At 38.3% G+C, this 14,797-nt stretch overlaps 1 protein-coding gene and 1 non-coding gene across 3 annotated transcripts in view; both read right to left on the reverse strand.

The window, feature by feature from the left end:
* Window positions 1-5,745: 5,745 nt before the first annotated feature.
* Trnat-cgu lies at window positions 5,746-5,818 on the reverse strand. The gene has a single exon. It is a non-coding gene; the product is annotated as a tRNA-Thr (tRNA).
* A 3,493-nt stretch (window positions 5,819-9,311) lies between these two features.
* Window positions 9,312-14,797, reverse strand: part of LOC110287699 (zinc finger protein 431-like) — a 19,490-nt gene continuing 14,004 nt past the window's right edge. The window contains exons 2-4 of one of the 2 annotated variants that reach the window (XM_029473736.1): window positions 12,696-12,822; window positions 12,445-12,505; window positions 9,312-11,165 (exon numbers count right to left, since the gene is read on the reverse strand). In XM_029473736.1, the coding sequence (XP_029329596.1) occupies window positions 9,701-11,165; window positions 12,445-12,505; window positions 12,696-12,822 (1,653 nt within the window). In that variant the 3' untranslated portion in view covers window positions 9,312-9,700. The remainder of the gene's footprint in view (window positions 11,166-12,444; window positions 12,506-12,695; window positions 12,823-14,797) is intronic. The other variant, XM_029473737.1, reaches the window with a different exon arrangement.

A 14,797-nucleotide genomic window follows, 5' to 3' on the forward strand; every position in this document is an offset into this window, starting at 1 on the left:
TCCTGGTGTCCCGTGTGCGTTCTTGCCAGCGAGAAAACAGCGTGGGACACTCTGGCATCTCATACATCTTGGGTTCTCCAAGGCAACATTGACAGTTACAGCTTCTTGTTCCATTGTCTGGGATTCACACATGATCTCCTGTGCTCCTTCAAAGGCTATGGGTCACATCTCTAGCTCTGTTCTCTGTAGCACTCTAGGCTCTGGTTGACACTTAACCCTTAACCCCAACTGTTAATCCTAACCCTTATTCCTAACCACTAACCCTCTAACCCCTAACTCTCTAACCTTAAACCCTAACCCCTAACCACTAACCCCTAACCCTCTAACCCTCTAACCTTAAGCCTCTAACTCTAACCCAACCCTAACCCTAACCGTTAATCCCTAACCATAACACCACCCCACAGTAACCATAAGTCTAAGGCTAACCCTAACACTAACCTGGAGCCCGTAACCATAACCTTTAACATTAATCCTCTAACCTCTACTTCTATCCTCAGTCCTAACCATAACCCTCTAACCCTAAATTAAACCTTTGTTACATCTGAACAGAATTTATTATTTATATTTATATTATAGCATAAATAAATTTAAAAATAGGTTCTAATACTTTCTAAACACAGTTTCTGGACTTTGAGAAATGTCTGAAGTCCTACCCCTATTGTCAGTTTTTCAAAAACTTACCTGAATATTAACTAAGAATGAGGAAACACCTGACAGGGTGAAATAATAGCCAGACACATATCAAGACATTTTCTTCAGTCTCTCATATGAAATCTGAGGTCTTAGAGGACTTGGGAGAAAGAACAAAATCAATACAATAGCGGGAGGTGGGCTTACATGGAAAAAGTACATGGATTCAAGAATATGAACATTTTTACAATATACTTTAAAATTCAGACCTACACATTCTGAAATATTTCATCTTAAACACCAGAGGCAGAAGTTTTGTGGATCCAGCGCTTTAAAGTAGGATCACAAGCTGTAGTATAGCCACATGATTCAATTCTTTGTATTATGGGAGCCACTGCATTTGTGATTTACTACACCCTGGCACACATCTAATATCAAATGTATACTTATGTTTTCTTTTATGTTGTACCCATTTGCATAACAAGCATGTGCTTTTATTTCAAATGTAACTAGTCTTTTACCGTCATCCCATATTATTATTATCATTATGTTTATTTTATAAGAATTTTCATTTGTTTACAAGGATTATTAATATCTGGTTTGTTATAGTTGTAGAGAAGTTTAGTTTCACTTCCATTTTTAATGTTCAGTTGAGAAGGATGCAGTTGGGACTAACATTGTGTATGAGGTCCAGGACATGGACAAAGCTGTGATCCTCTGATCTGGACATTCTACAGCACTGCAGACATGGACTAGCACATCTTTGCTCTCTAACAAAATATACTGTTCTTTAAAACGAAATTACCTTTAATCTTCCTTTTCCCTTAAAGATATGAGGCAGTCTTTTTTCCTAGAAACAAACATTATTTTCATGTTTTCTAAGAACTACACAAACTTTCACTTTGAAATCTTTAATGATTTACGTAAGATAGCATGTTCTGTGATTCACTGTTTTCATGCTCTGCTTCCTTCATTGTCTTGGCAGCAGGTTGTTCTGAGTATAGGAGCACATGTCATATTTTTTCTTTAGTTTTGTTCTTTTCTGAAGATGAGAAGTTGGGATGTTTCATGTTTGGAATGCTTGTTTGCAAAAGGACTCTATCCTTACATATTACAGTATGGACGAAGAAAAAGAGGCAACTACTTAACATTTATCAATTAGATATCTTCATACATATGCTTCTACTCACACCATCATTATTTGTAGATAAGAAATGAAAAGATTTTACTTTTGTCTAGAGTAGAAGAATGTGAACCAACATACTGATTACAACAATCATATATTTGTAAAATTTTACAAAAAAGAGAATTATGTGACTTTAAATATTAAAAAAGATGCCTCATGTGAAAGAAATAACCTTATCCTACCTAAAAATTTTGAGTCTTAACAGTACATTTAAGCCCCTTTTTTCTGTTTGTCAGTAAATAGCGAGTAGGCAAGCCTAAGTTATTGAGAACCTAAATCTTTAAACACCATCAAATTTTTAAAAATTGCTTAATTTTACTTCACATTATATATTATGTTTGTAATTATATGAGTTTATAGCTATATGATATAATGTATAATGAAATTAATAAATCAAATTATAAAAATGATTCTGGGCCAGGTGTGGTGGCACATGCCTTTAATTCCAGCACTTGGGAGGAAGAGGCAGGCGGATTTCTAAGTTCAAGGCCAGCCTGGTCTACAAAGTGAGTTCCAGGACAGCAAGGGCTATACTGAGAAGCCATATCTTGAAAAATCAAAAAACACAACACAAAACAAACCAACCCACCCCCCAAAAAAGATTCTGCTTCTTCTAAAAGAAGAAGCAAACACCAGTAATTTGGAAAATGATAGAGGCAAAAGCAATGGAGAAAGACCACATAGAAAGCTATAAGTAAGTTAAATGACCATGGAGACAGAACTGGAAAGAAAACAGCCTAAGAAAAAGACCAGGGTAGGAGCAAATCACTTTTAAAAGTTTAAAAAGGGAAGAGAAACAAACAAGACCATCTTTTTAAAGGGATACCAATTGGCAGGCACAACAACATCTAAATTGTACTTCAGATTCTACCCCACAACAGTATCCTGCATACAGGTAGGCTATCTGCACCAAGTTACATTATAACATGATCTATTGTCCACATGAGATAGTGACACTTACTGGTTTTCCATAGTACAATAAAATAAGTAAAATGCTATTGTATGAATACTAATGTCATAAAGGAATCTATTTTCCCCAGAACGAGACACAGGTTAAAAGACAGAATTTAGTAGCAGGTCACTGATTTGAAAGAGGGTTGGAGTCCTTCCATGTCAGTGTCTCAATGCAGCTCACCACCTGCTATTTACTAGCATGGAAACAGCAACAGACATGACAATGGTCAGTAAGATTCAGGGGATGGTGAAGGATATTTTCAGTTTGTAATATGAAATTAAGGTATCCAGAACCCTCAAAAGACACAACATTATGGATAGGTAAGGAGTACATGGACCTGTGAAAAAGCCCATGAATTCAAGAAAATAAAAATCTGTAAATATGAGGCTAGAGAGATGGCTCAGCAGTTAAGAGCACCGACTGTTCTTTCATAGGTCCTGAGTTCAATTCCCAGAAACTACATGGTGGCTCACAACCATCTGTAATGGGATCCCATGCCCACTTCTACTGTGTGTCTGAAGACAGCTACAGTGTACCTACAAATAATAAAAAAAAAAAATCTTTTTTTTTTAAATAGAAAAGAAAACTGAAGATAGAATGTTCTTTTAGTTTAAAGAAAAATAGCTGATGGAAGATAGGAGTAGAAAGATAGTTACAGAGAACTAGCATCTTACAATTTAGTAGGACTCCTACTATAAGGAGTAGAGCTAGAAACAAGAAATTGGGGACAAAGGGTATTGCCCCACTTGTACAGGACCACATGGGCATTGGTCTTTGCTCTCATAAAGCTGCCATCTACCCAACACTACAGACAGCTTTGCAGATGGTGCATGTGCCATGCACATTTCCACCTCCAAGACCCAACAGAGATTGTCTGTCACTATAAAAAAGTCATAAATTTCCAGCACAGAAACACTGGAAATACTGAGTATGCAAGTTTAGGTATCTGCTAAGGTCCACAGATCCATTCCCTGACACATCTTCTTTCAGTGTTCCCATGGCAGATGGAATACTGGCGCTCTCAGGGTCACTTTTCTAAGGCTAGAATCACACTCATGAGTACTCCATGAGGGATACATATTGTGACTTGATAATCTGCCAAAGGCTCATAATCACATTAACCTGTGGTTCCAGTTACCACACACAGCTTTAAGAGGACATAAACATTTACTCTACAGCACAGAGGATCTAGTATTTCAGCGGCCCAATCTCAAAATTGAGGAAGAAATCTGAGTGTCTGGGTCTTTGGAGAAGGCTGACTTAGGGGCTAATGCTGATGATGTAGAAGCAGCAGATAAGTCCCTGGTCAAGGTTTAGGCTGAATAGATTGTTCCGTGTTTACTCCCAAGAAATATACTTCTAGAAAGCTATGTGAGGGCTGGCAACATGGCTAGAGAGAAAAAAAAAAATGCACGTATCACATAAACCTAAAGACCTGAGTACAATCTCAGAGCTCATGCAGAGGTAAAAAATCCAATTCCACAAAGTTGTCCTGATCTTCACACATGTGCCATAATATGTATGTGTCCACACAGTCATCATACACTATACACACAATAAAATTAATAATTCTCGTAAAAAAATTTAAAAAGTAAATGTTATATGAATACCATATTTTAGTACATTGGATCTTATGCAAATTGCACGACAGATAACTAACATTAGTATAGCAATCTCTGCATGTTATTTAGAGTAATGCACACATTGGCCAACATGATGTGAGTAGTATAATACCCATTGTTCATATGAGAAAAGTGAAGCTCTCAGAAAAAGGAGGTGACATACCAGCATCAGAGAAGTCTACAGAAGAGCCTGAGTACCACCTGTTTGTGGTCCAGAGAAGAATGGGCTATCAACATGAGAGATGAGTGGCAGGGCTAGTTGGACAGGAAGTGAGGGCTACAGAAGCTCAGAGAAGAGAAGTGGGACCAAGTTAAATGAGGAAGGCAACCTAAGCAATGTAGGTGTTCTCTGAAAGCTGTATGAGATCTGTGCCATGACTAGTTTAGGAACAGAAAAGCCCAAGGCACAGTTTTGTTCTGTCTTTCTGTGTTACCTAAGATGTAAACAATCCCTTTGTCCTGTATCCAGTCTGCATATATCACCCACCCATGTGTTGCTCCATCACTGTCTCTTTCTCAAACCTACTGTCACTGCAGCTCTGTGTTCAGATGACCCTTGCATAGAAGCCCATTACTGCCACAGTGCTTGTGTTTTCTGGCTCTCTTTATCTTACTATTGAGTGGCACTGCCATCTTGCATCATCACAGGAAAAACTGTGCACATAATATTTTAAGGGAAAAATAAGCTGGTTTGTGTTACCTTTAATGTAGCATAAATTTAAACATTGCTATTAACCTGTTATTGTATTTAATTTAAAGGCTAAAGGTTATCACCAACATTCATGCACAGAAACAGCATGCATGAGGCTTGGTGCTATTCCACTGGAGTCTCGTCATTCATTTCCCATGGATAAAGGATTACTAGTCTACTGAAGGACAGAGCACAGTACAAAAGTACATACTGAACATACTTAGCAGAGTTATTATGCTTGTGCACACACACAGTCCAAAAGGAGAACATGGAAACCATCATTTAATCAAAACCTCCTTGGTAAATGTGTTTTCCATATATGTACAATTTTCAGTCAACTGAAGCTTAAGTTCCAAAATATTTTTAGTTAAAGCTGTTTTCTATGGGAATATTTCTACAGTGAGATAATCCCTATCAAGCATAGAACACAAGACCTGGCATATAGAGTTCAATAAGTATTAGTAAGTTTGTTGTTGTTGGTTTTTTTGAGACAGGGTTTCTCTGTGTAGCCCTGGCTATCCTGGAATTCACTCTGTAGACCAGGCTGGCCTCGAACTCAGAAATCTGCCTGCCTCTACCTCCCAAGTGCTGGGATTAAAGGCGTGCACCACCACTGCCCAGCTAAAATTAAAGGTTTAATTATTAGTGTTAAAAACTGAGTTGCCTTCTCTGAGGTTTGAACTCAGAACCTTCAGATTACGAGACTGACGTGCTGTCTACTACACTAAGGAGGCACCCATAGTAATATTTAATGTTAATTAAGTGTACTATTGGTCATACTTCATAAATATGAATTACTTAATGAGGCTATGAGCACAAGGACATGCTGGAAGTGACCAGGAATTCTGGGGTTGTTGGCTCCTGCATGAAACAGCTCCAATATGATTGATGAGTAATAGCAGAACTGGCCATCAGCTAACTACTACTCACTCTATCAAGCTGCCAGTTCTTATGGCTGTCAATGTGCCTGTACTGGCTATTTCTCACCTCACAATTTCCTAACACTAAGCATCTTTGAGCTGAGACAAAGAGCCCCCATAAAGCCATGCTGACTTGTGGTAGATGCTTGCCTGCCGCAGCCTTTTCTCTTATTCTTACAGCCACATCCTTTAAATCTCATCTTCTGAGAAAAAGACTTATGCATTTGATTCTTCTGATATCACCCAGGTACAGGCAGGAAGGAGGAAGGGCAGTGGCGGCTGCCAGTGGAGAACAGGCCCATTATTGATGGTAGGAGTGGTCTGGGGCCTGGTCATTTCTGTTCCTCTTGAGGATGCTATTTTCAAGAAAACTGTGTTCCTCATGACTGAAGCAGATTTTCACATGTAAGACGTTTATCAGTGAGATATCATGGTGTCCCTCTACACACAGGCATAGGGGAGTTCACAGATTGTGGATGTGGTAGAAGAGATTGCTGGTAGATAGTAGGTGTGAGAATCCATCTCTTGTTTTCATCAGGATTTCTATTTCTATTTTTCTTCCACAGTACTGAATGACTCATTCCCACTGTTTCATTTCTTCTTTGTTAAAGTTTATGGTTTTTTTTTTCCTGTTGAACTTGTCAAATAGGGTGCAGCATTCCTACAGAAGTCTATTTTCTAGTGTCACATTGTGTCCATGACACCTTAAGTAGGACACAAGTAGAAGACAGCATTGAGATGATGATGAACTCTAAGAAAGGTGCTATAATATGTAGAGTAAATTTCCTCTAAACAAATGTTCATGTTTGATGCTTATTTGACTTGAAAAATATTATAAGGATTTTATAATTTAATGTAATAGTTATATAATATATAAAACACATTTTAAAAATAAAAGATTTTAAATTAAAAATAAATTTAAAAAAGTTTTCAGAGTCATTAATTTAAAAAAAAAACTGTTTCTGGGCGAGTGAGTCTTTGAAGCACATTTTCAGTAGCCTATTCCCAATGTGATCAGTCCTCTAGCTGGAGGATAGGACATGCAAACTTGTCCATTTACATGTATTTTGAATGACTGCCCTCCCACATAAAAGGGAATATTATAATCTGCTCTTTAGGTGCTAATTAAAGCATCTAGGTAACATACTATCTTCTTCAAATAGCCACAGAGACTTTTGCCATCTCAAATAAATTTCACCTACCTTCTTAGGAAGGGAAAACAAGAATTCTCCCTTTTTTGGGCACGAATTTTGCATTTTTATTCTTTTATTATTATTAAAGATTTTTTTTTTTTTTTTTTTTTGGTTTTTCGAGACAGGGTTTCTCTGTATAGTCCTGGCTGTCCTGGAACTCACTTTGTAGACCAGACTGGCCTCGAACTCAGAAATTCGCCTGCCTCTGCCTCCCGAGTGCTGGGATTAAAGGCGTGCACCACCATGCCCGACTAAAGATTTATTCCTTTATTCTGTACAGTGTTCTGCCTCTACGCCAGAAGAGGGCACCAAGATTACATTACAGATAGTTGTGAGCCATCATGGGCTTGTTGGGAATTGAACTCAGAGCCTTGGAAGAACAGTCAGTGCATTCAACCTCTGAGCCATCTCTCCAGTGCATTTTTATTCTTCACATAATTTCCCAGTCACTATATCCATAATTTAATTATTTAAGTTTAGTTTTCTGAGAATGAACAACTTTGTAGTTGATCAAGATGACTAGAAGGAAGAAATATGCATTGCACTTGACAATAGCAGACTCTGTTAACTGGGAATGTGTGCATCTGAAAGCTGCTCTCTTAATTTCCTGATACAAAATTAATTGCTGAGCACACTCCAGAGAAATAACACTTTTTAATTTAATGTTTTCTCGTGCAAATTTCAAGAAATAACACAATGAAAAGGTAGTTTCACTGTATAAAGTGCTTCCTGGGAGATAGATGATCAATAAGTAATATTGAGCAGCCACAACAATGTAGTGGAGTTAAACTACATTCAGTGCATGTAGAATTGTGTAGTAACAGCACAGAACACAGACAAATGCTACTTACACTGTAAATCAGTCTAGATGTTTTACATATTCAATACAATGTTGATTCTAAGAAAACACATTGAATTACTAGGAAATGTTGATCTCTGCATGCACAGTAAAGACCAGAATTCATTACCTGCTCATCAGGCAACAATACCAAGGAGAAACAGTGCAAGACCTCAGAGACCAATCATAGTTCATGCTTTGCATGATGTAAAAAAATATAGGAAGGAAACATTTAAGGAAAATCCACAGGTGGTTTCTTTCCCTGCCCATCAGTAACATAGCCAAAGGCACTCTGTTCATTGTGTGTTCTTCATATGAACCTTCCAAATTTTGAAGAAACTTGTAATTAAACATTTCAAAAACAAATATTTACATAACTGGGATATTTCTGGAATTGCTTCCATGTGTCAGCAGCAGATCCCATGTTCTGTTGCTCTTTGGACATGGATAATGGTCTAGAAAGACTGCCATGTTAAAGATACTCATCTCTACTCTATCCAATATGTGACTGAGTTAAAATAAACACTATCTGAAGCTAGATGGAAGCACCTTGGAACCATCTCTTACACCTCCTAACACAATGGGGTTGGTTGTCTTGGGCCAAGGATCACTAAATCTGTCAGAACATCTCATGGAGTCCTTGTCTGGCTTGAGAAGGCCTTTGCTATGCTTTAAGCTCTAGTCCTTCTTTGTCATTTTGGTGCCTCTTATTGTCTCAAGTGAAACAGGCTGCTTTATAATTATGCCTAAGCTTTACTCCATATCCCTACAGTAGTGGTCTTCCAGGAGCTAACAGAAGTGGAGGCATGACTGTTCTCTCTGAGTTTATTTCTCAATATTGCCATCAACTTAGCGATTTCTCAAAAATTTCTAGCTCAGGGTTCCACATCCCATGGATTTCTGCTTGAAAAACCTGGGCATGATATCCACAACTACAATCTCAGCCTTCAAGAGGTAGTGGTAGGAGGATTTTTAATTCAAGGCTACTCTGGAATACATGTGAGATTCTACCTTACTACATCACTGTCCTCATGGGGGTAAAAAATAATGACAAGGAAAAGGAGATTTAGAAATATACAGATGAGGGAAAATGGAAGGAGAGAAGAGAAGGAAGAAGAGACTATTTAAAACATGTTATATCTGTTATCAAACATGCAGAGAACTATCTGCTTGTCAGTTTCTCTCCAGTGTGATATCTTTTATGCTGTTTGTCTTAATTTGGGTTTTATTGCTGTGAAAAGACACTATGACCAAAGCAACTATTATAAAGAACATTTAATTGGGAGTAGTGTATAGTTGCAGAGGTTCAGTCTATTATCATTAAGGTGGGAAAAAAGGTCAGTGTCTAAGCACACGTAGTGCTGGAGGAGATGAGAATTCGACATCTTGATCAGAAGGCAGCCAGAAGACTCTTTTGCCCTGGGTGGAGCTTAAGCATAGGATCTCAGAGTCCAAGCCCACAGTGACAGACTTTCTCAAATGCCACATCTACTCCAGAAAGGCCATACTCCCTAATACTGCCACTTGCCATGGGCCAAGTATATTTAAACCACCACACCTTTCAAGATCACTTTGGTTATATTCATAAGGTTACTCTTTAGTATGTGTTCTTTTATGTAGTTGGGGGTGACTTGATTGTGAATAGGCTTTACAACATTGTCTACATTAATAAGTTTTCTCTCCAGTATGAATTCTTTCATGTTTTCGAAGTGAAGCATGAGAAATAAAGGACTTATTACATTGCTTACATTCATAGGGCTTTTCTCCAGTATGTATTCTTTTATGTACTTGGAAATAATTTTGATATGCAAAGGCTTTGCCACATTGCTCACACTCATAGGGTTTCTCTCCAGTATGTGTTCTTTTATGTACTTGGAAAGTTCTATGATAGGCAAAGCCTTTACCACACTGATTACATTTGTAAGGTTTCTCTTCAGTATGTGTTATTTTATGCATTTTGAGATGACCGTGTTGTGCAAAGGCTTTACCACATTGATCACATTTGTAAGGTTTCTCTCCAGTATGAATTCTTTCATGTAGTCGAAGTAGACCATGAAAAGCAAAGGATTTACTACATTGCTTACATTCATTGCATTTGTCTCTAGTATGTGTTATTTTATGCATTTTGAGATGACTGAGTTGTGCAAAGGCTTTACCACATTGATTACATTTGTAAGGTTTCTCTCCAGTATGAATTCTTTCATGTATTCGAAGTTGATTATGAGAAGCAAAGGATTTACTACATTGCTTACATTCATAGGGTTTTTCTCCAGTATGTATTCTTTCATGTCTTTGAAGATCATATTGACGTACAAAGGCTTTACCACATTGACTACATGTGTAAGGTTTCTCTCCAGAATGAATTCTTTCATGTTTTCGAAGTTGAGCAGGAGAAGCAAAGGATTTACTACATTGATTACATTCTTTATGTTTCACTCTAGTATGTATTCTTTCATGCCTTTGAAGTGCATCGTGACGTACAAAAGCTTTACCACATTGATTACATTTGTAAGGTTTCTCTCCAGTATGAATTCTTTCATGTGTTCGGAGTTCACTGTTTCGGGCAAAGGCTTTACCACATTCATTACATTTATAAGGTTTTTCTCCAGTATGTATTCTTTTATGTACTTGGAAAGAACTTTGATATGCAAAGGCTTTGCCACATTGATTACATTCATAGGGCTTCTCTCCAGTATGTGTTCTTTTATGTACTCGTAAAGATTTAGGATATACAAAGCTTTTACCACACTGATTACATTTGTAAGGTTTCTCTCCAGTATGTGTTACTTTATGCTTTTTGAGATGACTGTGTTGTACAAAGGCTTTACCACATTGATCACATTTATAAGGTTTCTCTCCAGTATGAATTCCTTCATGTTTTTGAAATTGATCGTGAGAGGCAAAGGATTTACTACATTGCTTACATTCATAAGCTTTCTTTCCAGTATGTGTTCTTTCATGTATTTGGAGAGTGTGGTGTCCTGCAAAGGCTTTACCACAGTGACTGCATTTGTAGCATTTCTCTCCAGTGTGTGTTATTTTCTGCATTCGGAGACTACTGTGATAAACAAAGGTTTCACCGTACTGAATGCCTTCATAGGGTTTCTCTCCAGTATGACTTCTTTCATGCCTGCAAAGGTAATTGGCACATGTGAAANCTTTACCACATTCACTAAACTCATGAATATATTTATCTGTAGGAATTAATTTTANAATTTGGTCTAATTGTAAAGAGGAGTCACATCTTAAGATTTTTATCACTTTGTTTACATTCATGGGTTCCCCTTCATTATAGGTTGTTTTGCATGCCTGTAATGGTAAGAGTGTTATTACATGGCACTCATTTGTAGCATCCTTTTTCTCTGAGATTTTTTTCACAAATTTGAAGAGAAATAGAAGAGCTCAGAGCTTTACCATACTAAGTATATTCATAAATTTCTGATATTGTGAAATACACTACATTTTCACACTACATTGGCAAAGTAAACCAGGACAAACAGAAAAGAATTCCCATAATCCTAGTACTCATAGGGATTTTCTGCAGTGTGAGTTTATGGATATATTCCCACTAAAGATGGAAAACCAACCATTTATAAACTTGTATGACACTGAGAATGTTTGCTCAGGTGTGGACTACTATATACATTTTAATTGTTCTGGGAGAGAGAGAGAGAGTTACATTGCTTATTTCAATATCCCTATGCTCACATGGCTTGTATCCATTGTGACACAGAATATACCAATTAAAAAAAGAATAGCAAATGAAAGATTATCACATTGCATTCAAGAAGTTTGGCTGTTTGTTCATCATAGACACATGGTATAGGAATTGAGGTTTCTCCTCAATAACATTCCTGTCTCTCATGAACTGCCCCTCTCATATAAACTTAGCAACGTTACTATATGAGTAATCAGCTGCCGGATAGAGGTGGCACATGCCTTTAATCCCAGCACTCAGGAGGCAGAGGCAGGAGGATTTCTGAGTTCGAGGCCAGCCTGGTCTACAGAGTGAGTGCCAGGACAGCTAGGACTACACAGAGAAACCCTGTCTCAAAAAAAAAAAAAAAAAAAAAAAAAAAAAAGGCATACACTTATCACCTTATATCCTTGGCAATATGTGAGTGGTATGAGAGTAGATTGGCAGTTGGACAGAATAGCTGCAATGTGGCTATGATTCAAATGGTAATATCAGATAAGGCATTGTTTGCTTGTCTTCTTTCATTGAGGAATACCTGCAAACACAAATCAGGCGCCTTGCCCTGAGGTACGCGTGAACTTGTGAGAATTAAATAATCAATACACTAAAAGAAGTATTTTTTTTTTCCACTGTTGATTTTTTTAAAAAAGTTCCAGGACACATTAACATTTCTTCAGAGGCATATTCGTACCAATTTGCACATAAAAATTACCTTCCATGTCTTCTGGAACTTTTACAATGTTCTTCAATATTACGTTCTTCCCAATTGTAGCCTAAAATATAGTACCAGAAAATGTATGATATATCATTGGAAATTAGGCAAATTTAAGTTACTATCTTTAGTAANCCTGATTTATTCACCTCATTCTTCCTCATTCTCAAGTGGAATTACAGAAAAGCATCAATAACAAAAAAAACCAGTTGTTCCCTTATTTTAAAAAGTAAAAGAAAATTCAGTCTTACCTACAGCAATGAGGTTTCTGTAGTTCTCCAACATCACATCTTTGTAGAGGCTCTTCTGTGAAGCATTCAGCAAAGCCCATTCTTCTCGAGTGAAGTTCATATGCACATCATCATAAGTCAATGCATCCTAAAATATTCCATACATGTGTACAACAGAAACCATGATACTGACATCACTGTAAATGTATGCTTCATTGATAAAATATTTCTGTAATTCTGGTACTTCCCCCACTTATTTAATGGCCAATAAATTCTGACCTAGTTACCAAGTCATCTTAGAAGGAAACTGAGTGTACTGGCTAGTTTTGTGTCAACTTGACACAGGCTGGAGTTATCACAGAGAAAGGAGCTTCAGTTGGGGAAATGCCTCCAGGAGATCCAGCTGTAGGGCATTTTCTAAGCTAGTGATCAAGGGAAAAGGGCCCCTTGTGGGTGGGACCATCTCTGGGTTGGTAGTCTTGGGTTCTATAAGAGAGTAGGCTGAGCAAGCCAGGGAAGGCAAACCAGTAAGGAACATCCCTCCACGTCTTCTGCATCAGCTCCTGCTTCCTGACCTGCTTGAGTTCCAGTCCTGACTTCCTGGGTGATGAACAGCAGTATGGAAATGTAAGCTGTAAATCAACCCTTTCCTCCTCAACTTGCTTCTTGGTCATGATGTTTTGTCCAGGAATAGAAACCCTGACTAAGACAAAATGGTACCAGCATAGTGGGGTATTCCTGTGACAGCCTGACCATGTTTTGGGGAGGACTGTGGAAGGACTTTGGAACTTTGGGCTAGAAGATCTACTCAGTGTTAAGAGCTCTGTGGGATGTTGTGTAGGAGCTTGTAACATAATGTTGAGAACAGTGCAGAAGATGGAGGTCTGGCTTGTGAAATTTCAGAGGGAAGATTAAAGCCTCTTTTCAGGGCCATTGCTATTTTGATTGTGAAGATTCTGTGGTTCTGGTTAGCTGGGGCTGAAGAATCAGTTGTGATTAACAAGATACCAGAACTACTAAAATGAAAACTTTGCATTCCTGGGACTATTGATGCTGGTTAGCTGGAGGTAAGAAATTAGCTGTGAATAAGAAGAGACCAGCATCATTGAGGTGAAATCTTCTGGGAAGTGTTTTCTGAGAGCATGGAGGCTATGTTCCAGAGATAACCAAGGTTTTACTTTGTGCTGCAGCAGGACTTCGTAATGTCTAAGAGTCACCTAGGTGGTACTGGTTTTGAAGGCATGAAGGGGTCATAAAGAGGGGCTGAGGCTTGGCACTGTGAGAGGCCATGGAAGGCCATTGGTGAAGGTGCAGACTCAGTTGCAATTGATGGCCCAGGACTGAAGAGGTCATGCAGTGTTTTGCAAACGCCAGTACCATGAGAGGACCACCAAGAACAGCAGCAGCAGTGGAGTACGGGCAGCTGGAGCCTAGAATACAAGCTGTGTGCTACAAAGGACAGAGCTGGAGAAGTGACCCAGTTGGATCCCAGACATTGGACAGTTGGAGTTTAATTTTTGCTTTTAATTGTGACTGTGCCCTGATATTTTTCCCTCTTGAAGGAAGAAAATATTTTAGTGGATCCCATAATTAAGAGACTTTTAATTGTAAAAAGTCTTTGGATTTTTAAAGATATTGGATATTTTAAAAGTATTGAACTTTTAATATGTAAAGACTGTGGGACTTTTAAAGTTGTTTAGATCTTGGGGATGAATAAGAAACTAAGGGTTGAGGCTTTCTAGTGATATGTTTGTGTGTCAAGTTGACAAGGGGTCAATTGTACTGGCTGGTTTTGGGGGTCAACTTGACACAGGCTGGAGTTATCACAGAGAAAGGAGTGTCAGTTGAGGAAATGCCTCCACAAGATCCAGCTGTAGGGCATTTTCTCAACTAGTGATCAAAGGGGGACGGGCCCCTTGTGGATGGGACCATCCCTGGGCTGGTAGTCTTAGGTTCTATAAGAGAGTAGGCTGAGCAAGCCAGGGGGAAGCAAGCCGGTAAAGAACATCCCTCCATGGCCTCTGTATCAGCTCCTGCTTCCTGACCTGCTTGAGTTCCAGTCCTGACTTCCTTTGGTGATGAACAGCAGTATGGAAATGTAAGCTGAATAAACCCTTTCCTCC

Source organism: Mus caroli, unplaced genomic scaffold (genome assembly GCF_900094665.2).
Source record: "Mus caroli unplaced genomic scaffold, CAROLI_EIJ_v1.1 scaffold_10516_1, whole genome shotgun sequence".
Classification (NCBI taxonomy): Eukaryota; Metazoa; Chordata; class Mammalia; order Rodentia; family Muridae; genus Mus; species Mus caroli.